A 25,077-nucleotide genomic window follows, 5' to 3' on the forward strand; every position below is an offset into this window, starting at 1 on the left:
GACAGCACATCTTCGCGTAAAATCTTACGACATTAGGTATATTGTTCTTCTCACTTATACGTTACTCAATGTATATTATTGCACACAAGTTTAACTCACTATAATGTTTAGAGTTCTGAGGGAGTCTACAATGGGTTGGACCATCACATTTGACTATGAGAAACTCCACAAGTGAGATTGACATCACATCTTTGAGTAAAATCTTAAGACATTCGGTATATTGTTTTTCTTGCTTATATGTTACTCAATGTATATTATTGCACACAAGTTTAGCTCACATATGAAACATAAACATCTCTCCCTTAAGTGTGAGACTATTATGTATGTGATCTGGTGAGATATCACATAAGGTCAGAGACACGACATGGTAAATAAAAGTGGGTTGGCGGCAATTTCATAGAGGGGTGTTTGTTTCTTTCTTTCATGAGAAGAGATAAAGTAAATTATAAAAGATAAGAAGATTAAAAATGAATTTGAACTTGATGGAAATGAAAAGAGAAAAAAAAATAAGGAGTGTGCGTTTTATCCGTGAGAGGATAGGAAACATAATGAATTGCTGGTGATTTTATGGATTTGTTGAAGAAGTTGAATATTACTGGGCAATTATGCTACCAAAATATTAGATTTATTGAAAATATGTACATCTATTTAAAATGTCTAACGAATATGTATTTTTTCAACTCATCATACATATACATTTTTCCATTGCAAGATCCCATGAAATACCATAAGTGAAGGAATTTGAAATGACAAAGGTTATTTTTTTTTTGTGCATGAAAGCTAATCACATTCAAAAATTAAAATTTAAGATGAAAAATTAAACAAATGACACTCAAAAAATAACGAAACAAATCATCACATTAAGCTAGGATCCTACAATGGATTGTATTATCACATTAAGCTAAGATCAATCACAGAAGTGAGATTCACATCCTATCTTCTTTCAAAGTCTTAAGGCATTATGTATATGAGTCATTTCACTTATATGTTTCTCACATCTACTCTTGCATACAATACGGAATTTTAACTCACACTTGAGACATTAACATCTCTCCATTAAGTGTTAGGATCTTTGTGTGTGTAGTCCACCACCAAGAACAACTCTCGATCCCCCACAACGTCGAACCCGGATGTGATACCACCGTTGGGCTTTCTGTGGGAGCCTACGTTGATGTAGATCGACAATTTGGATAAAGAGAAACCACACAAGTGATAATGATACAACCAAAACTCCATCTAAAATTTTAAGTAACACTTGATACATCACAATATTCCCTCCATCAAATATAACGACATTCTAGCCCGTGCTTGGCACGGGTGTCCATGCTAGTTTAGGTAATTTGCAAAACAATATTCAAATGTTTAATTTTTATACTCATTGAAATGTTTTTTGAGGACTTAAATGCTCTTTATTTTTTGGGGAAATTACGTTGACCTCCCTCGAGGTTTAACTAAACAACACAAACACCCCCTCTATTTTGTCAAAAAACACTCACCTCCCCTCAAGTTAACATTGTTAAAGGACAGTTAGTGAGAAAATATATTTATACACTTTTAACTCTTAAATTCTTAGAGTTGTGCCCTAGCTTTTTGCATTTTTTTCACGAATTCCTTGAACTAACATTCTTTAACTTACCTTTGAATTTCTTAGGTCACTCTCTTTGTTAAGTTTTCTTTTCATGTTAATCGGTTTGTATACTGTGTTAACAAATTTCTTTCTTGTTAATCAGAATTTCCGTGATTACTTTGGGAGAACCTTCATAATTCCATTGCTATCTTTTTTTTTTACTAGCATTAGATAGGTGCTGCCATTTTTTAGCACTGCCAGTTGCTCTTCTGTCATGTGCTTACGTCAAGATAGCAACTAACAGATGCCAATTCCATATTGACAATCTATTTTAAATTGAAATACAGAAACACAAAAAGTAGAAAACAAAAAAACAAACAACACTGATTATTTAAAAAAGGAGAAGGTCGTGATCTACCGCCACTGAATCAAACAATGCATGTTTTAACAGAACCTAACATTGTTAATAGTCAAGGGAGGTGTTTTTCACATTAAAAATTAAGTAGGGGATGTTTGTGTTTGATTATAAAATAGAGGGGGTGTAAGTGACATTTTAACCAACTTCAAGGGAGGTAAGTGCAATTTTCCCTTATTTTTTTGATCGAGATTTAAATGATATTCTTATTATGATATACTCCCTATGGTCCTATATATTAGAAAATTTTCAAAAAAATTATTGGTCCTATTTATAAGAAAATATCACAATTTTTAAAGTGTAGTTATTGCTTAAAAGACTTTTCTACCCCTTATTTAATGTTTGTTTTTTTAATATTAGTGGGTGTATTTAATGCTTCACAATTTTTTATGAGGGTATATTTGTAAAAATATTCAAAAAGTTACACTAATTAATGAGTGTATTGGTTTTGATGTTTTTTTGGTTTTTCTTCTTATATTAAGGACCGGAGGGAGTACTTTGGAAGTATTGTAACGTAATATTAATTAAAAGGTACAATTGAAAAGAAAAAGTTATTATTGCATTGAAAAAGTTATTATTGAAGGGAGTATATGCATAAGTATAATACTGCAATTGTTTGAAACGTATCAAAGTAATGATTGAAACATTCAAAATCAATAAATATTAATAATGACAATTTATGGTTAAAAAAAAAAAAAAAAACAGGTTTGAAATTTACTGCCGAAGTTTTCCTCCATACTTAACTGCCGAAAAACATTTAAGTAATTTATATGTGTTCTTCAGCGTAAGCAACCGTGTATTAAGCGATTTTCATCTTCTTTTTCCTCTGAGCAGTAATTAAACAGCAGTAATTGTTTTTGAAAAGACGATTCTGAGCAGTAATGAATTGAGGAGAAAGGAGGAAATAATTGCCCTCTTTCCTCTTTCATTTTCCTGTACTCCCTCTGCTCCCAATTCACATTTACACTGACATCACAATCTCCTCCTCATATCTCTCTTCACATCTACAATCACTCACTCAGTGTCGGTGATCTACTTTGTATTTTCAAACAAAATCGAACCCCATTCATATCCCCATTATTCTAATCCTAATTTTCCATATATAACCTCATATACATCAATATCATTACACCCACACACTCTTTTACACCATCACCCACATTCTTTGAAACAACAAAATGTCATCAACAACATTGAAACAACAACACTACGCCACAAGTGGCTTAGTAATCGGTTACGCACTCTGTTCAAGCTTATTAGCAATCATAAACAAATACGCTATTACTCAATTCAACTACCCAGGTCTTTTAACTGCGTTACAATATCTCACTTCTTCACTCGGTGTTTACCTTTTAGGTAAATTAGGGTTTCTTCATCACGATCCTTTCACTATTCCAATCGCTAAGAAATTCTTCCCTGCAGCACTCGTTTTCTTCTTAGCGATCTTCACCAACACCAATCTCCTTCGTCACGCTAACGTTGATACGTTCATTGTTTTCAGATCTCTTACCCCTCTTCTTGTTGCTCTCGCTGATACTGCGTTTCGCGGTCAACCCTCTCCGTCTAATTTTACCTTTTTGTCCTTGGTTGTTATTCTTGCTGGTGCTGTTGGTTATGTTGCTACTGATTCCGGTTTTACACTCACGGCTTATTCTTGGGCTTTTGCTTATTTGGTTACCATTACTACTGAGATGGTTTATATTAAGCATATGGTTATGAGTCTTGGGTTGAATACTTGGGGTTTTGTGCTTTATAATAATGTATTGTCATTGATGATTGCTCCTGTTTTTTGGTTTTTGACTGGTGAGAATTTTGAGGTTTTTACTGCCTTGAGATCGAGTACTGGGAGTTTGTTCGACGTGAATGCGTTTTTGGCGGTTTCGTTGTCTTGTGTGTTTGGTTTGTTGATTAGTTTCTTTGGATTTGCTGCTAGAAAAGCTGTTTCTGCTACCGCGTTTACCGTTACTGGGGTTGTGAATAAGTTTCTGACTGTGGCAATTAATGTGACGATTTGGGATAAGCATGCTAGTCCAGCTGGTTTGGTTTGTTTGCTTTTTACGATTATTGGGGGTGTTCTTTATCAGCAATCGGTGACTGGAAGTGGTTCGCAACAGGCGGTTGTGGTGACTAAACAACAGTCTGATGTTGAAAGTAGTCTTGTTGGTGATGGTGATTCTGAAGATGAGAGTGAAGGAAAGGGTAAACATGCTTCTCTATGATGAGTATTTTGTATTATTGTTTATTTCTAGTTAGTATTTGACTCTGTTAAAAGTGTAATGCACTATGAATGTTGTCTTATCTCAACAACAGTAGGAAATTTTATTTAATATGAGGGATTATTTTCGTAGTGATATGAAATCTAGTGTCTTGAATTTGCAGGTATTAGAAACAAATGGTGTGTGTTGTGTTTCACTAGAAATCTTGTGTCTTGAATCTTGAATTTGCAGAAACTAGTGTTGTGTGTTGTGTTTAAGTAGGGAATACACTGTCTGCTTGTATAGAGCCAAGAGTAAGTGTGAAACATGTTTTAGCTCAAGCAAGTCAGGGAAGTGTGAGTATGAGTATGAGTGTATGACCCAATTCCAAGATGTGTGGTGCTATATAATTATATTGTTCAGTCATATTGGAAATCCAACTGACACAAATATTCGGCACACACATTTGAAATAGCATCTAGGAATGAAAACATATTGGTTTTGGAGGGTAACATCAACAATAACATAACATTCTGAAAGAAAGAAAGAAGAGATAGTAAAAATCAATTAGTGTTTTGAAAAGTTGGAAAAATTGCATTTCTAAGCTATTTACACTCATTATATAATTACCGCAATATTTTAGCTACTGTTCTTATCTTGAAGCTTCTAGTTACTAGTAGCTTGCTTGACATTGCTCCTTTTGCTAAAAAAAATTCCTTATCTTTGTTATAGTTTGATGCACAACATTCTTTGTTTACAACAACTCAGAATGTGAGCCTCCTTTGTTTGCATAATGTAGCTACTTTTAGCAATTTCCTTTCTCTTTATTATAAGTTTTGGTATTCCATTGAGTACTTCTGTTTGAAGAATGACCATGTTTTCATTACATGAGCAGCTTGATTTAAGCAAATAAATTGGTTCAATTAGAAATATGTTGTTCAAATTGTTGTTTGCTTGGTAGAATTAAATCAATTTCATATTCGGTTTGTTTTCATTCTACTGAATATTTTTGTTGGCAGAATGTTGTTTCTTTAAGTTGAGTTGCAAGCACTACAACCATATGATGACATACCTTTATAAAGTTAACTTCATTATTGTGTTGGTTGGTTCAATTCTCGACCACTTTGTTTTGGAGGGTAACAATAACATAGCATTTCTAAAAGAAAGAGGAGATAGTAAAAATTCAGTTAGTGTTTTGAAAAGTTGGAACAGTTTCATTTCTAACCTATTGTCACCTCCTAAATTTGCTTTGGATCTGTTTTATGTTTTCGGTCCTGATGTCATTTTATTGTAAATTTTACTAGCGAGCTATTATTCGCTTTTTAACTTCTGAAGAGACCTTGTCTATGTTGCTTTTTTGTGCTTCTCATCCTATTAGTAGTCTTCAATAGCCGACTTAGATTGTCCTTATGTAGCACAAATAACTGCAGCACCACTGTTAATTTATTGCTCATGTTGATGTGTTTTTCCATGTCCAAAGGAAATTCTGTTGTTGCAATTTGCTGTCAAGAAAGTTCTCTTGATTTAGTCTTGGTGTTCAGTAGAAGTTTAGAGCATAATAAAGCCTTAATTTACCAAACAAGTTGTGTTTATCCGTTTCAAGCGGTCGTGCAAATGCTATTGTTATCTTGTAGATTGAATCCTAATTAGAAATTGGCCTGCATATGTAGGATGATACCTTTTTGATGGGTCACTTGATTATTTAGTACATCAAAAGGAAAATTGTTATCAATTGTTCTTTTCCATGAGTTTTGCTATTGTTATCAGATTTTGTTAGCCTAAGTTCTTCTTCATAGAGTAATAGTCGTGCCTAACATTGGTAGAGAACTGGTGAAATGAACTACAGTAGTAAAAAGATGGTACCTGTTACTGGGATTTCATACCATTTTAGGATCTCTCACATATAATAACCAAATAATCACACGATATTGAATGCTTCAGGGTTCATCTATTGGTGTATATGAAGTACTTCCAAAAGAATTAAGTTGCCGGATTCTTCGTGTTATTTATTCATTTATTATTATTATTTATTTCATTTTATAAAAAGATGACCGTTGATTCATCTATTTTATGCATTGGTCAAGGCACTAGGCTCCATGGCTAAAATATGTTAGTCCAACTGATTGTGTTCTAGTGACAATCATACCGATTATGTGATGATTTTCGGTTACAGTTTACATCGATTTTTTTAACATTGGATTACATTTTTTAGTTTCCTGTTTCATAAATTCCTGAACTGTCGCTGTTTGGATATAACTCTTAAAAGAAGAATATTTGATGTTGAGCTTTTGCTAGGGTGTGTTTTATCAACGGAGGAATTGCATGATTTTCAATGTGAAGAGAATGAAAATAAGTCATGGAAATAAATCATGGAAGATGTGAAAAAGGGAATTTTAAATGAATCGCAACAAGCTAGGATTAAGGACTTGCTGATTTTGCCTTTAATGTAGGAATTACTTTTCAAACTATTCAACATTTTTTTATATAGTCACCAATTTGAGAGGCAATCTAACCCATAAAAAACAGATTTGTTATTGGTATTTTTAACGAATGTCAACGAATCTAATTGTGGTTCGTTAGCAAAAACATTTGTTATAGTGTCAATAAGATTTATCAAAGCGACTTTAAATTAATATATAAAATAAAAGTAATAAAAATATAGACACGTTATTCACAAAAGCATGGAGTGTTATTTACCAATTAATTTATTATTTTGAGCTTATACACATGGGTTAAGGAATACAGTGTGTGATAACGAGTAGTTATGCATTAAAGAGTGCACTGTATGTGGAGTACATTTTTATGCAACCAATGTAACTGTTTCAAGATATTATGTCCAAGTATCTTATTATGATTGGCGTCAAGCTCGTCATATTGCCAAACCTGGTAGAATATTGTCCTTCACTTACCCATCTCTGTAAACATCATTATTTAGCTCCAACTTCTTTTGCAAGAAATTTTCTTAAATGACCAATTTTCTTAAATGACCAGAACAGATCACTCCTGCCTGCAAAATATTATCCTAAGAGCTCTATGCAGTAGCACAAATTTTATGATCCAAATAGGCATACTGATGTTAATGATTGAAGGTAATAAATGCAAAATGCTAATGCTTATTAGAGGCCTTACTAAAACACCTGATAATACCAACATAAACGATACCATTATGAGGATTGTTCCAACATTTGAAAAGATCTTCAATATGATTCTTGTGAGGAGGCTGAGCACATACCAATCCTGCATATTTTTCCGCTTCTGGCTAGGTGTGGGAGGATACAAGCCGAATAACATTAGTCACAATAGATCGAACACAGGATAAGCTGAGATATAGGAGTTTGGAAATGCTTACAACAACAATGGATGGACAAATATCCTCTCCAGATTCAGGATGAGATACGTCAGCGCCAAAAGTTCTATAGTTGGGAATGTCACTAACCAGCGGAATCCTGCAACTTTGAGCATCCAAAAGTAATGTGTTCCCTCCTCCCATCTAAAATTATATTAATCTTGACTACATATTAGATCTTCTCAGCCCCAAATTTGTTTCACAAATTTTTTGAGATCACTAAGGAAGAATTTGTTTCTTCAGCGCAAGGAGAAAATGTGAGATAAAATATGACAAGAGAAATGTTCTGCAAAAAGTTTCATGTGAACATGAAGAGAAGAAAATAAAAAAGAGAGCATATGCAAACAAAATGAAGTAGTAAAGTACTAGAATCTCTTAGAATCATAAAACCATTATTGTCTGGAAGAATGACAATGAGCAACTCTAGCTCTTTACAACCAAGTTTGTTTTGGGAAGCAAAATGTACATAACTCAAGGCCTTCTTAACTGTATTCGGTCTTGCTGAGGTGGCAATTAGGGTGGGTATGGGAAAGATTTTCCCATCATGGGAAAGTCCTACTTTTACCTACAGCTGGCAGCTATAACCTGCTACAATTTAAAATAAAAAAATCAATAAAAACTTTTTATATTATCAAATATTAGGAAATTCATGTTTTCTAAATCACCTCCCATTCGTAACATAAAAATCCACACCCCCCTTATTGCATGTTATCTTCTTCTATTTCATCGTGATTAAAGATAAAAATGCATAATTTTCATGTTCAAAGTTGTTCAATTCCAGAAAATTGAAAAAATTATAAATGCCACCCATAAACTTCATGATAGTCAAATACTCATTCATGTGATTTTAATCTCAATTATTGCTATAAAGATTGTTATTTCAACATATCTTATTGAAACTAATTCTCATCAGATCTGAAACTAGTAACATACCCGTGCATCCGCACGGGTACTGGTTGGTCGTGGATGATTTTGTGCAGTTTGAACTCGACATTATGTATTTGTGAGCATTATAAATTTAGACCATTTAAAAGTTAATTATTAAAAAATTTGTAATTAAAAGAAAATGTATATAAAAAAGTGTTTATTAAGAAAACAAAATTTTAAAAAATGTATAGAGTAGTTTGGGATAATTTTGAGTGGTTTAAACTATATAGTTTGATCTATTTATGAGATTTTAGTAAATGCTCACTTATCCAGTGCATTTTAGTTTATAAGGGTTCAATATCATTCTAGAATTGAATCGATGTGATATTCTAAATAGTATAAATGTTTTATTAAGACCAGTTTTGTTTATAAATGATAACTTGTCCCGTGTATCAAAGTTAGTTTAGCCAATGACAACTTCTCCCATTTATTTGAGTTAATTCTGAAAATTTATTAATGAAAATTTGTCAAGTGCATGATAGTTTAATTTAATCAATTTCAACTTCTCTCGTGCATTTTATTAATGACAACTTGTATCATGTATGATTATTGTATTTAATCAGTGTCAATTTCTCCTATGTATTTTGGTTATATCTGAAATTTTAGTCCATGGTCACTTATCCCATGTATTTTAGTCGATGATGGTTCTATATAATTGTATAATTGAAGTGAGGTGATATTCTAAACAGTAAAAACATTTTAGCAGGATTTATTTTTTATAAATTATAGTTTGTTCCGTATATCAAAGTTAGTTTAGTTAGTGACAGCTTATCCCATGCATTTAAGTTAATTTTAAAATTTTAGTAAATGCCCTATTCTCTCATGCATTTTATTTATTTATGATGTTATAGATAATGTCCATTTATCTCATGCATTTTAGTTGACGAGGGTTCAATATAATTATAGAGTTTAAGTGATGTGATATTCTAAATAGTATAAACGTTTTTGCAAGAACTATTTTTTTTATTAATAACAACTTGTCCCGTGTATCAAACTTAGTTTAGTGAGTGACAACTTATCCCGTGCATTTGAGTTACTTTTGAATTTTTGTCAATGCCCACTTTTCCAATGCTTTTAATTATTTACAGAATTTTATACAATGTCCACTTATCCGGTGCATTTTAGTTGATGACGGTTCAATGTCATTGTAGAATTGAAGCCAACGACAACTTTTATCACGAACAATTTTTTATAAATGACAACTTGTCCCATGTATCGAAGTTAGTGTAGCCAATGACAACTTTTTCCATTTATTTGAGTTAATTCTGAAAAGTTGTCAAGTGCATGATAGTTTAATTTAATCAATTTCTTGTACCAAAAAAAATAATTAATCAATTTCAACTTCTCGTGTGCATTTTATTAATGATAACTTGTATCATGTATGACTGTACTATTTAATCAATGTCAACTTCTATATATTTTGGTTATTTCTGAAATTTTAGTCCATGGTCACTTATCCCATGTATTTTAGTCGATGATGGTTCTATATAATTATAGAATTGAAGTGAGGTGATATTCTAAACAGTAAAAACATTTTAGCAGGATTTATTTTTTATAAATTATAGGTTGTTATGTATATCAAAGTTAGTTTAGTTAGTGACAACTTATCCCATGCATTTGAGTTAATTTTAAAATTTTAGTAAATGGTCTCTTCTCTCATGCATTTTATTTATTTATGATATTATAGATAGTGTCCATTTATCCCGTGCATTTTAGTTGATGAGGGTTCAATATAATTATAAAGTTAAAGTGATGTGATATTCTAAATAGTATAAACGTTTTTGCAAGAACAATTTTTTTTATTAATAACAACTTGTCACGTGTATCAAACTTAGTTTTAGTGAGTGACAACTTAACCCGTGCATTTGAGTTACTTTTGAATTTTTGTCAATGTACACTTCTCCCATGCATTTTAGTTATTTACAAAATTTTAGACAATACCCACTTATCTGGTGCATTTTAGTTGATGACGGTTCAATGTCATTGTAGAATTGAAGCGAGGTGATATTCTAAATAGTATAAATATTTTATCAATAACAGTTTTTTCTAAATGAAAATGTCCCGTGTATCAAAGTTAGTTTAGTCAATGACAACTCCTTCCATTTATTTGAGTTCATTCTGAAAATTTATTAATGACAATATCAACTATTATCGAAAATTTCCATTTAGTCAATGACAACTCCTTCCATTTAGTCAATGACAACTCCTTCCATTCTGAAAATTTCATTCTGATAGTTTAATTTAATCAATATCAACTTCTCTCGTGCGTTTTATTAATGACACCTTATATCGTGTATGATTATACTATTTAATCAATATCAACTTCTCCTATGTATTTTGGTTATTTCTGAAATTTTAGTCCATGGTCACTTATCCCATGTATTTTAGTCGACGATGATTCAATATAATTGTAGAATTGAAGTGAGGTGATATTCTAAACAGTAGAAACGTTTTAGCAGTTTTTATTTTATTTTATAAACTACAGTTTATCTCGTATATCAAAGTTAGTTTAGTTAGTGACAACTTATCTCATGCATTTGAGTTAATTTTGAAATTGTAGTCAATGCACGCTTCTCACATGCATTTTATTTATTTACTATATTATAGACACTATCCATTTATCTCGTGACTTTTAGTTGATGAGGGTTTAATATAATTATAGAGTTAAAGTGATGTGATATTCTATATAGTATAAACGTTTTTGCAAGAACAATTTTTTTATTAATAACAACTTGTCACGTGTATCAAACTTAGTTTTAGTGAGTGACAACTTAACCCGTGCATTTGAGTTACTTTTGAATTTTTGTCAATGTACACTTCTCCCATGCATTTTAGTTATTTACTAAATTTTAGACAATGACAATGTTCACTTATCCCGTGAATTTTAGTTGATGAGAGTTCAATATAATTTTAGAATTAAAGTGATGTGATATTCTAAATAGTATAAACTTTTTAGCAAGAACATTTTTTTTAAAATAACAATTTTTCACATGCATCAAAGTTAGTTTAGTCAGTGGTAGTTTATCCCGTTTATTAGAGTTCATGTATGAAAATTTATATGTGATAAATTGTCAAGTGCATGATAGTTTATTTTAACCAATGTCAACTTTTTTTGTACATTTTATTAAGAGTAAATTACACTCCCCTCCATCAAATATGTATACTCTCATCCCCTCTTATATTAAAATACACACTTCACTCCTATCTTTTTCAAAACATATTAGAAAACATTTCACCTTGAATCACATCCCCTTCCTCTCTTTTGGTAAAATCTACACTTTACTCCCTCAATAAATTTTTTATTTCTAATAATCTAGCAAACAAATAATAATCTAAACACATCTAAAAATAGTATTGCGAGTCTATTTTAATATAATCAAAATCTGAATACATATTTTTCGTTATTTGTATTCACAATTTCATTAAGAAATTGTGATATTTAGAAATAGACAAAGCTCTTTACCACATATGTTAGACAAAGTAAAATCATCTTCTTTGAAATGGTTAAAAACTAATAATATTGTATTTAGCTTTGGTACTCATATTTGATGGTCAAACCCACTCTCTTGCTTGGGCATTGACCAACATGTTTGTAATCTTGACAGGATTTTGACAATTTCGTGATTGTTTTGGCACAACTTGTGCTACACCAATCACGTTGTTCGTGGTAATATAATTCATTTTAGCTTGTTCAAAAAAAAAATTTCATTAACATATAGTTTTAAACCTTATTATAAAATATGAAACAACCCAAAATAAAATTAAAATATGTGAACAATTACTAAAGATAATAAAGTAAGGTTATTTAAAAGTTAATTTTATACTCTAAATTTTAAAATTAATATTAACATTTTAGCGGAAACAATATATATATTTTTTATCAATGAGAACTTGTCCCGTGTATCAAAGTTAATTTAGTAAGTGACAACTTATCACGTACATTTAAGTTCGTTCTGAAATTTTATTAGTGAAAACTTGTCGAGTGCATGATAGTTTAATTCAATCAATGTCAACTTCTCTTGTATATTTTATTAGTGAAAATTTATTTGATAATTTTTTTTATTAGTGACAATATGTCCCGTGTATAATAATTAATTTTAAATTTTGATTAATTTTAAATTTTGTGCCGGAGATTTCAGCACAAGGAGTGCCAAAACCCCAGCTGAAATAGTCAATTACAAGTAACCCATGTATAATAATTAATTTTAAATTTTGAGTAGTGACAACTTGATATTAAAATTAAAGACTAAGATTTAGAGTAAGTTAACAAACTTAATCTTAGAATCAAAATATTCTCCTTTGTCCTCGTGAGCGTTCAATTGGTATGGAGAATGCATAATATATGCAATGTTCGGGGTTCAAACCCCGACCACCACAAAAAAAAAATCCTTTTCTTCAGGGGATTTAAGCAATTTAATTTTTCATGTTTTTAGATGAATAATGTGTAATCATTTACTCATGTTTGTTTTTAGTTTTTATTTTCTTGTCTTCTTATCTCATTTTTTTTTTTTTACACTTTCTTTGTAAATAGTTTTTTTTCTTTCCTGTTGGTAGTATTATTAATTAATGAAAAAACATAACTTTGTATGAAAAAAAGAAGAAGTAAAAACAGTACTATTGAAATCTCTTTTCATGAAAGAGAATACTGTGTCATATTCCTTTCATCTTACATGTAAATCTCTTTTCTCACTTATTTCATTTAATGAAATAAATTTACAATTTCACACAATAAATGGGTGAATCCAAGATTTAATAGCTCTCATCTTGCAACTTCATGATTTTTTTATATAATTAGAACAAACAAGATTGCTACTTCTTTCGTTGTCATCTTCCTTTTCTTATTGTTATTACTCTTTCATAGTGATATTCATTTCACTGTCTTTATTTCTTCTCTGTTTTTTTCTGCATCAAAAAAAAAAGACAGAATTTTTTTTATCAAGAACAAAAGTATTTGAAGAAGATTTGACATAATGCAAAACGTTCTTGTTGTTTTGATATGAATGTTGTTTATAATAATACTATGAAGTAGAGTTTGTTAAGTTTAAAAAGAGCAAAATATTTGAAGAAGATTTGACATAATACAAAACTTTATTATTGTTTTGATATGAATGATGTTTGTAATAATACTGTGAAGTAGAGTTTGTTAAGTTTAAAAAGAGCATAGTTAACTTGGTTTAGGATGATGATGATGATATGAAGGACATAACAAAAAAGGAGGAAGACATTTTTGCAAAGATAAAATAAGAGTTGTTTATGTTACCATACCATGAGTCTTCTTCATCAATAAAAAATAAAACATTTCCTGCAAAATTAGAAAATGAAGATTAGAAAAATGGAGTAGATGAAGAAACATAGTTAAGAAAAAGTGAGAGAAAGAAGAAGAATGAAAGAAAAGAATTGTAACAGTAATGAATCTTTTTTTGAGCAATGAATCTTATAAAGAATATAATATTGAATTTTGAAATTCAAATTTAAGAGTTTGCCCCTCAAATTTGAAATTGATAGAAGTCTAGATTGAATTGACATATTGAGTCAAATTTGGGAATCCGTGAAACGAAATGAGTTTTATTTAGTTAGTATGTAATGAGTATGTTAGTTTCATGAGCAAATAAACAAAACTATTTGCTTTTTGTAGTTACATGACATCACATTAGTTAAGTGATGTCATTTAGTTAGATAAAGTAATTTTTAGACTTAATTTACCCTTAATTTGATGAGGTGGCAGACAATAAGGATAGGGCATAAATAAGTTTTCCACAACATATGATTTTCTTATATTAAGAGGGATGTTCATCCAATTGTTTTTACTTTGTGCAATTTCTTCTGGATCCACTACTACTTAAAGGATCTCGTGTGAGTGGGCAAAAGTTATGGTGCATAAGGAGATCCTTATGCACCGTGCATAATTGCTTTCTACACCCAACATAATTGCTTTCTACACTCCAAGTGAAAAGAATTATTTGGGTCCACTATAAAATATATTTGTTTGTGGGCCTAATAAAGCCTCATATTATAATTTTTTTCTTAACAATTTATTTATGCAAAATAGCTTATTCGAAATAGTTTATTTATGCAAAACACCTTATTAGAATGATTTTTTAAAAACCGCTTATTCAAAACAACTTATTTATGCAAAACAGCTTATTCCGATTAATTTTAAAAACCAACTTATTCAAAATAGCTTATTTATGCAAAACAGCTTATTTGAAACAACTTATTATGATCACTTTTTCTAAAACCGCTTATTCAAAACAACTTATTTATGCAAAACAGCTTATTTGTTCAAAACAGCTTATTTATACAAAACAGCTTATTCCGATTTCATTTTAAAAAACAACTTATTCAAAACAACTTATTTATGCAAAACAACATATTTATGCAGAACAACTTATTCAAAACAGCTTATTTGTGCAAAACAGCTTATTCGAAACAACTTATTTATACAAAATAGCTTATTTGTGCAAAACAACTTATTCAAAACAACTTATTTATACAAAACAGCTTATTTGTGCAAAACAGCTTATTTATACAAAACAACTTATTCCGATTTCATTTTAAAAAACAACTTATTCAAAACAACTTATTTATGCAAAACAACATATTTATGCAAAACAACTTATTCAAAACAGCTTATTTATGCAAAACAGCTTATTCGAAACAACTTATTTATACAAAAGAGCTTATTTGTGCAAAACAGCTTATTCAAAACAACTTATTTATACAAAACAGCTTATTTGTGCAAAACATCTTATTCAAAACAGCTTATTCCGATTAATTTTAAGAACCAACTTATTCAAAATAGCTTATTTATGCAAAACAGCTTATTCAAAACAACTTATTAGGATCACTTTTTTTAAAACCGCTTATTCAAAACAGCTTATTTATGCAAAACAGCGTATTTGTTCAAAACAGCTTATTTATACAAAACAGCTTATTCCGATTTTATTTTAAAAAACAACTTATTCAAAACAACTTATTTATGCAAAACAACTTATTCAAAACAGCCTATTTATGCAAAACAGCTTATTCGAAACAACTTATTTATACAAAATAGCTTATTTGTGCAAAACAACTTATTCAAAACAACTTATTTATACAAAACAGCTTATTTGTGCAAAACAGCTTATTCAAAACAGCTTATTTATACAAAACAACGTATTCCGATTTCATTTTAAAAAACAACTTATTCAAAACAACTTATTTATGCAAAACAACATATTTATGCAAAACAACTTATTCAAAACAACTTATTTATGCAAAACAGCTTATTCGAAACAACTTATTTATACAAAAGAGCTTATTTGTGCAAAACAGCTTATTCAAAACAACTTATTTATACAAAACAGCTTATTTGTGCAAAACAGCTTATTCAAAACAGCTTATTTATACAAAACAGCTTATTCCGATTTCATTTTAAAAACAACTTATTCAAAACAACTTATTTATGCAAAACAACATATTTATGCAAAACAACTTATTCAAAACAGTTTATTTATGCAAAACAGCTTATTCGAAACAACTTATTTATACAAAACAGCGTATTTGTGCAAAACAGCTTATTCAAAACAACTTATTTATGCAAAACAACATATTTATGCAAAACAACTTATTCAAAACAGTTTATTTGTGAAAAACAGCTTATTCAAAACAGCTTATTTATACAAAACTGCTTATTCGAAACAACTTATTTATACAAAATAGCTTATTTGTGCAAAACAGCTTATTCAAAACAACTTATTTATACAAAACAGCTTATTTGTGCAAAACAGCTTATTTATACAAAACAACTTATTCCGATTTCATTTTAAAAAACAACTTATTCAAAACAACTTATTTATGCAAAACAACATATTTATGCAAAAACAACTTATTCAAAACAGCTTATTTATGCAAAACAGCTTATTCGAAACAACTTATTTATACAAAATAGCTTATTTGTGCAAAACAGCTTATTCAAAACAACTTATTTATACAAAACAGCTTATCTGTGCAAAACAACTTATTTATACAAAACAGCTTATTTCGATTTCATTTTAAAAAACAACTTATTCAAAACAACTTATATATGCAAAACAACATATTTATGCAAAACAACTTATTCAAATTAGCTTATTTATGCAAAACAGCTTATTCGAAACAACTTATTTATACAAAATAGCTTATTTGTGCAAAACAGCTTATTTAAAACAACTTATTTATACAAAACAGCTTATTTGTGCAAAACAACTTATTCAAAACAGCTTATTTATACAAAACAGCTTATTCGAAACAACTCATTTATATAAAATAGCTTATTTGTGCAAAACAGCTTATTCAAAACAACTTATTTATACAAAACAGCTTATTTGTGCAAAACAACTATTTTGCACAAAATAAGCTGTTTTGAATAAGCTTTTTATGAGTTAGAGAGAGAAGTGAGTATGGATTATGAGTTTCTTTACTGGAACGTTGTTTAACATGTTATACACTGCAATTATTACTGAAACCATAATTATGGTTTAATGGTTTTGATAATCATGTATGTGAAACCAAGATAAATGTGTAATGATTTTTAATGAAATTATTATTGTTAGATGGTTTTGAATAATGATTAAGATGTTATACACTGAAATTATTACTGAAACCATAATTATGGTTTAATGGTTTTGATAGTCTTCTATGAGAAACCAAAATAATTGTCTAATGGTTTTGCTATGGCTATGGTTTCTGTGAGTTGGTTTCAAAACCATTTTGCTGTGGAAATGGTTTCCGTGAGTTGTACTCCAAAACCATTTTGCAGTGAAAATGGTTTCCGTGAGTAATGCTAACACCAAATCCGAACCGGATTGATCATAAACAACACAATTCATCACAACATTCTCAATAATTCATCAAATCCGAATTCCAGCTTATACCAACAGATTTCACATCGATTCATTTCCCAATTCCAGTGAAAATGGTCTTGTAATAAAAAAATTGTGATAAACATTTAAATCATTATTAAGTAACCACTTAATAGTACACACTTATAACCTAATGTGAATTAATCAATAAGTAACCACTTTTTTGTAAAGCCTCGTCATCTCTCTTTTATTTCTTACGTTGTAAAACGAATTTCTGACTTTGTCTAAATATAATCGCGCTTTAATGGTTTTAATAGACTTGTATGTGAAAGAAAAATAATTGTCAAATGCTAAATAAAATAAAAGAATAGTGAAAATTATTATTGACAAATGATTTTAAATAAAAACTATTACTGAAACCATAAGTGTGGTTTAATGGTTTTGATAGTGTTCTACACGAAAGCAAACTAATTGTTTAATGGTTTTGCTATGGGTATGGTTTCTGTGAGTTGTACTCCAAAACCATTTTGTTGTGGAAATGGTTTATGTGAGTTGTACTCCAAAACCATTAGATGTACTTAATGGTTTTGGAGTACAACTCACGGAAACCATTTTCACTGCAAAATGGTTTTGAAGTACAACTCACGGAAACCATTTCCACAGCAAAATGGTTTTGAAACCAACTCACAAGTAATAATTGCAGTGTATAACATGTTAAACAACGTTCCAGTAAAGAAACTCATAATCCATACTCATTTCTCTCTCTAACTCATAAAAAGCTTATTCAAAACAACTTATTTTGTGCAAAATAGCTGTTTTGCACAAATAAGCTGTTTTGTATAAATAAGTTGTTTTGAATAAGCTGTTTTGCACAAATAAGCTATTTTATATAAATGAGTTGTTTCGAATAAGCTGTTTTGTATAAATAAGCTGTTTTGAATAAGCTGTTTTGCACAAATAAGCTGTTTTGTATAAATAAGTTGTTTTGAATAAGCTGTTTTGCACAAATAAGCTATTTTGTATAAATAAGTTGTTTCGAATAAGCTGTTTTGCATAAATAAGCTGTTTTGAATAAGTTGTTTTGCATAAATATGTTGTTTTGCATATATAAGTTGTTTTGAATAAGTTGTTTTTTAAAATGAAATCGGAATAAGCTGTTTTGTATAAATAAGTTGTTTTGCACAAATAAGTTGTTTTGTATAAATAAGTTGTTTTGAATAAGCTGTTTTGCACAAATAAGCTATTTTGTATAAATAAGTTGTTTCGAATAAGCTGTTTTGCATAAATAAGTTGTTTTGAATAAGTTGTTTTGCATAAATATGTTGTTTTGCATATATAAGTTGTTTTGAATAAGTTGTTTTTAAAATGAAATCGGAATAAGCTGTTTTGTATAAATAAGCTGTTTTGAATAAGCTGTTTTGCACAAATAAGTTGTTTTGTATAAATAAGTTGTTTTGAATAAGCTGTTTTGCACAAATAATCAATTTTGTATAAATAAGTTGTTTCGAATAAGCTGTTTTGCATAAATAAGCTGTTTTGAATAAGTTGTTTTGCATAAATATGTTGTTTTGCATAAATAAGTTATTTTGAATAAGTTGTTTTTTAAAATGAAATCAGAATAAGTTGTTTTGTATAAATAAGCTGTTTTGAATAAGCTGTTTTGCACAAATAAGTTGTTTTGTATAAATAAGTTGTTTTGAATAAGCTGTTTTGCACAAATAAGCTATTTTGTATAAATAAGTTGTTTCGAATAAGCTTGTTTTCATAAATAAGCTGTTTTGAATAAGTTGTTTTGCATAAATATCTTGTTTTGCATAAATAAGTTGTTTTGAATAGGTTGTTTTTTAAAATGAAATCGAAATAAGTTGTTTTGTTTAAATAAGCTGTTTTGCACAAATAAGCTGTTTTGTATAAATAAGTTGTTTCGAATAAGCTGTTTTGCATAAATAAGCTGTTTTGAATAAGTTGTTTTGCATAAATATGTTGTTTTGCATAAATAAGTTGTTTTGTATAAGTTGTTTTTTAAAATGAAATCGGAATAAGCTGTTTTGTATAAACAAGCTGTTTTGCACAAATAAGTTGTTTTGCATAACTAAGTTGTTTTGAATAAGCAGTTTTAAAAAAAGTGATCCTAATAAGTTGTTTCGAATAAGCTGTTTTGCATAAATAAGCTGTTTTGAATAAGTTGCTTTTTAAAATGAGATCGGAATAAGCTGTTTTGCATAAATAAGTTGTTTTGAATAAGCGGTTTTTAAAAAATCATTCTAATAAGTTGTTTTGCATAAATAAACTATTTCGAATAAACTATTTTGCATAAATAAATTGTTAATAAAAAAATTATAATATGAGGTTTTAATTTAGTGGGCTTCGAGCTTTTTTAAGTGGGCTTTGAAATTTGGGGCTCTATTGACACCTCTACTTATTAGAATTAAGCTTTCATTTAGGGTGTAAAAAGCAATTATGTTGGGTGTAGAAAGCAATTATGCACGGTGCATAAGGATCTCCTTATGCACCATAACCACACCCGTGTGAGTGGGCTGGAACTACTAAGATTTTGAGGCTGCAATGAAGACTGTCCATTTCCAGTTCCCACCACGCATCTTGGCCATTTTCCTAACTCAAATCAAATTCAACCCATTTTTTAAAAGAAAACCCATTTTCTTAAATCTCATCATCTTCAACCTAATAAAATACAAAAGCTTCAACCTTTTCTTGCCTATCATTTTGGGTTTCTGAAAATTGAGTTTTTATGCCTCAGATCTCCATGGCTATTAAATTGTCGGCACAAAATCATGAATTAAACAAAGGGAAAAATGCGATTCTTTCCCATTTTAGTGAAAACTATAGATTTGCATTTGCTCAATTTTCTGGGTTGGGTTTTGGAAAGGAAACCCAGAAATTTAATGGACAACAAGAACCCTATTTATATTTTTCTTCAAAAAAAAAAAATAACCCTATTTATATTTAATTTTAATTTTGAGTTTTCTAATTTTTAATTAAAAACCATTGTTAATTTGTTATGATTTTGTTGAACTTTTTAATTATTTTCGTAATAAACAAAAAAGCAGAAGGCCCACAATCATCATATAAGAATTTTTTTTAATTCTTTTGTGGGGTCAGCTTTTTTAAATAGATTTTATGCCAAAAAGTTGCATATAGGTTGACAGTGATAGATCAAAACCATTGATTTAAAATAATAATATATCAATGGCTAAAAAGACTACTTTCCCATAGTGGGAAAATCTTTCCCATACCCACCCTAAAATAATAATATATCAATGGCTGAATATACTGGAACTTTCCTGACTAAATTTCTGTAAAAGTATACAATAAAAGAAGTTGGGAAAGTGACGTGGTGTCCTATACAAATAGTCAGGTAAATAACGTGGTGTATAGTTCGTACCTATAACATGATACCAATAAATAAAAAAGTTGTTAGGTATAACCAAAACTAAAAACTACTCCTAATATTGATGCATAAGATTTAAAATGGCTAGGGATTTGATTAATCAATAGTAGTGCACGTTAAGGATGACAGGTTTGATGATTGCAAATGTCTAGGTACATATTTATAGCTTTCTTAGTATGATAGCATGAGAAATCAATAACTATAATCCCATCCAGATGCTATTGGTAATGGTCTTAGAGCATCCACAATGGTAGTTCCCTAACAAGGACTCCTTAAATGGATCCCACGTGACACATCACTTATTTATAATTTTTTTTAATAAAAGTACCTATTAAGAACTCAATGACTCCAATGGCAATACACTAATAAGGACTCCAATGAAAAGTACTTAAATATGTCCCACTATTTTACATATTAAACAAAAACAATTTATTTATTACTCATTTTTACAAGTGGGACCAAGTAATACACATTTTATTACTCCTTTATGCAAGTGGGATCAAGTTGTACACATTTTATTACTTTTTTAAACGTGGGACCCGTTAGTTGCCTAGGAGAGAGAAAATCCTTATATAGTTGCCCGTTCCTTAACGGGGACTCATTTTTTCTTCCTCCAATGGAGGGTCCTTAACGGGGAGTGGTCCTTGTTAAGTGAGGACCCCTCCATTGGAGATGCTCTTAGAAGGTGAGACTCTTTACCTTTGATCATTGTGTTGAAGCACTCCTCTCCTAAATAAATTAGCTTTAGTTGGAATAGGTTGAGAACAAGGACGAATCCAAAAACGTATCAGAAGGGGGTTGAAAAGATTTTTATCCACAATATATTTTTGTAAACATAAACGAAAAATTGACAGAAAAAGAAAAAGTGTTAAATGTTTGTAATTTAAATGATCAAAATTTAACGAATGTTTAAGCCCCATAACATATGATTTTTTTTTTTTGAAGAACCCATAACATATGAATTAAAGTTTAAATTTCGATCGAAAGATACTTACATTTAATAATGTCCGACATGTTTCAAATAAAATTTTCGTCGGTGAAATAAACTTATAGAAAATTAAAAAATAAAGTGAAAACCTAAAACTAGCTCAATTAAATAAATAGTAAATCACACTAAATAATAATCACATTATATATCAGTTGAATACAATGGAAAATTATTTCCATTACTTTAAGTTCCTCCGTAATTTTTAACATGTTACTTTAAGTTCCTCTTGTAATTTTTGCATTTAGAAAAATTCAAATTTTACTCATTACATTTTAAAAAATATAATTTTTTAAGTTCCTCCGTAAAAAAATTTGATCAAAATTTTATTTTTAGGTAGAAATTTTCATTACTTTAATCTTGTAATTTTTGCGTTTAGAAAAATTCAAATTTTACTCATTACATGATAAAAAAATATAACTTTTTATAAAAAAAAATGTTTCTTATGATGTTTTTAACATTTTTGTAAAACTGTGTTAAAAAAATTACAAAAATGAGTAAAACTGTGTGTTTTTAATTTCTTTAACTGTTAAAATGTCAAAAGTTAAAAATTGGTCATAAAATTAAAAACATCATAAGAAATTACATCATAAAGTTAAAATGTCAAAATTTCTTTAACTGTGTTTTTAATTTTACAAAAATGTTAAAATGTCAAAATTTAATTTTATGACCAATTTTTCAATAAGAAATTAACTTTTTCAAAAAGAAACGAAAGTAAAACAGACCTTGTACATTTATGAACATTTAAATAAAAAGGAAAATTATATTACCTCCACCGGAATTAGATTACAGTGACATTGTCGAAGACCAAGTCAACCGAAACCCCACCGGAAGAAATGACGAAGAAGATGACGACGCCTCCACCGCCGCCACTCACGGTACAACAGCGACTGACCACCTCTACCGAAAGCCTATCACTCCACGATTCACTACCAGTGAAGTTCATCCGCAACGTTTGGAATTCTCTATTCCCAAAAGACGACCCAGCTCCGGCGACTGAACTTCCGATGGAGCTTGTGGCCGAAATCCTATGTAGACTACCAGTGAAGTTCCTCCAACAATTCCGATGGAACTCTCTTACCTCAGAAGATTCCGAATTCGCCAAGAAACACCTTCGCATGTCAAGAATCATAACCCCAGGCATGTCCTTATACGAGTTTAATCTAACGTCTTATCCATTTGACCATTCTCTTCCACTACATTATATTTTCACCTCTGTTCCTACTCAACTCAACACATCTTTCTTTCTTTTTTCATTGGTTCTTGCGACGGTCTCTTTTGTTTCAAGATTGATGATCGTCTCGCCGCTATTTGGAACCCTTCAATAAGAAAATCCAAGGAATTACCCTATCTGGATGTTCCATATAAATATGGTCGATCTTTATTTTCATTTGGTTATGATCCTTTCCTCCATAATTACAAGGTTGTTTCTGTTTTCTACTGTGATGTTTTTTCTGATGGCATTTGGGTTAGCAAATTTCATGTTAATGTCGAAGGATTCAGGATTTCCCTACTATGATGGTAGCTTGGGGTGAACCTTGTGCTGATCCAGGAATATTCGTCAGTGGCACTGTTAATTGGTTTGCACGTTTTAACGAGTCATGCGTCATTGTTTCTCTTGATTTAGAGAAAGAGTCGTACCAAGAGATTTCACAGCCTGATTATGGAATGTCTGATAAGTTGAGTATGGGTATGCTGAGGGATTGTTTGTGCGTAGTTTCTCATTCTCGCTCATCTAGTGATGTTTGGCTTATGAAAGAATACGGAAATAAAGAGTCTTGGTGATTAGTATTTCTAGTGATGTTTGACTTGTGTGGGTCCCTAATCAAGGTTATACTCACTGAAACTTTAGAAATGATTGTTAATTCAACTATTTTATGTATTGGTCCAATCACTGACTCCATCACTAAATAAGTAAATATATTAGTGCAACCAATTGTCTTTATTTATTTTTTTGTTAAGTAGTCGGGTGATTAGAATTCATGTCTTAAAGTGAATAAGTTAGAGATCCGAGGTTTAAATCTTGGTCCCTGTGTATTGTGTAATGCATTGTTTCTACCTATTGATTTATACATTGTCTTCTAATTACACTTATAATTTTCTCTGTTAGAGTTTATATCGATTTTTATAACACTGGATATAACTTTAACGAAAAAGGATTTTTTGTTTTTTTTGAGTAAACGAAGAAGGATATTTTGATGTTGAGCTTTTAGCTATTACTCCCTCCGGTCCTTATTATAAGAAAAAATTGAATTTTTAGGTTCATTGTGTAAGTGATGTATCTAGTCTATATTTATAACAAGATACATTAATTATTCTATGAACCAAAAAAGTCAATTGTTTCTTATAATAAGGACCAGAGGAAGTATTTATCAACAGAGGAGTTGCATGACTTCTCTAATGTGAAGAGATATGAAAAGGTGAATTTTAAATGAAAAGCAAAAAACTCGTTTTTGTATGAGAATACATTTAAAGACTATTCTATTTTCCCTAAAAGGTACGAATAATTTTTCATATTATTCACATTTTTGTTGTAGTTGCTAATTTAAGAGACAATCTAACCTCGTAAAAATGGATGTTCCACGATAATTAGTTCTATAATAAGAGTTTTTTCTTAAAGAAGTTCTATAATAAGAGTTTTTTTTAGTATTTAGACATCGAAAACAGAAACAATTTTCTAAAAAGAAAAAAGAAAAAATAATATCATATTTTGCTGGATATGTGTTTTTTTGTGCGCGCGCTTAATCACTATAAATTCGTGCTTAATCTTGGGATGTTTACTAAAAGTCAATGACATTAAAGACTCAATAAACCAAAAGTTCTAAGTTGTAATATAAGGATATCTTAGGAAGTTTACCGAAAGTCAAAGACTTTCATTAAAGTTGGTTTTTTTTTTACCGAAACAAAGTTAACTAATATCATTAATCAACCAATGTTCAATACAAGAAGGATAAGAATCAAAAATACGGTGACTAGCCCAAGAACAGGCCGCCCTAGCTAAACTATGAGCAACCATGTTCGCTTGTCTCCTAACAAACTTCACGTCGAAGTTGGAATGTAAAGATAACTGATAAATAATACTAGAAACAATAGTATAGAATTCCGAATCACCATGGCCCGGAGACGATAGAGCCTGTACTAGAGTAGATGAGTCTGACTCGAACACAACCCGGTCCCATCTGTTTGCATCAGCAAAGTGAAGGGCCTCAAGTAAGGCTACTGCCTCCCCCTCCAAAACTGTCAAATTTGCCCGCTGCCATTTCGTTTGAGCCCGAATAAATTGCCCGCGAGAGTCTCTAACACAACACGCAAAAGATGTAATATGGTTACGGTCATAAAACGCGGCATCCACATTGCACTTCAACCACGTCTCGTTCGGTTTCTCCCAAACTGAATTGTTGCCTTGCACTC

General features: G+C 30.1%; 1 protein-coding gene, 2 long non-coding RNA genes and 1 pseudogene across 3 annotated transcripts; 2 read left to right on the forward strand and 2 right to left on the reverse strand.

Moving 5' to 3' along the window:
- Positions 1-2,939: 2,939 nt before the first annotated feature.
- On the forward strand, positions 2,940-4,340 carry GONST4 (golgi nucleotide sugar transporter 4). Its single transcript, XM_085733098.1, has one exon. It carries the CDS (start codon positions 3,161-3,163, stop codon positions 4,199-4,201), a length of 1,041 nt encoding a protein of 346 aa, XP_085589224.1. The 5' UTR covers positions 2,940-3,160; the 3' UTR covers positions 4,202-4,340.
- Positions 4,341-6,924: 2,584 nt separating this feature from the next.
- On the reverse strand, positions 6,925-8,022 carry LOC146902163 (uncharacterized). Its single transcript, XR_015021636.1, has 2 exons — positions 7,527-8,022; positions 6,925-7,432 (listed from the first exon to the last, which is right to left on the reverse strand). It is a non-coding gene; the product is annotated as an uncharacterized LOC146902163 (long non-coding RNA).
- A 5,017-nt stretch (positions 8,023-13,039) lies between these two features.
- LOC146902164 (uncharacterized) lies at positions 13,040-14,147 on the reverse strand. Its single transcript, XR_015022931.1, has 2 exons — positions 13,716-14,147; positions 13,040-13,352 (listed from the first exon to the last, which is right to left on the reverse strand). It is a non-coding gene; the product is annotated as an uncharacterized LOC146902164 (long non-coding RNA).
- An 8,303-nt stretch (positions 14,148-22,450) lies between these two features.
- On the forward strand, positions 22,451-23,888 carry LOC146902165 (F-box/kelch-repeat protein At3g23880-like; annotated as a pseudogene).
- Positions 23,889-25,077: the final 1,189 nt, after the last annotated feature.

The sequence above is a fragment of the Medicago sativa genome, chromosome 8 (assembly GCF_051527215.1).
Source record: "Medicago sativa cultivar Bolivia chromosome 8, Bolivia_mono, whole genome shotgun sequence".
In the NCBI taxonomy this organism is placed as follows: domain Eukaryota; kingdom Viridiplantae; phylum Streptophyta; class Magnoliopsida; order Fabales; family Fabaceae; genus Medicago; species Medicago sativa.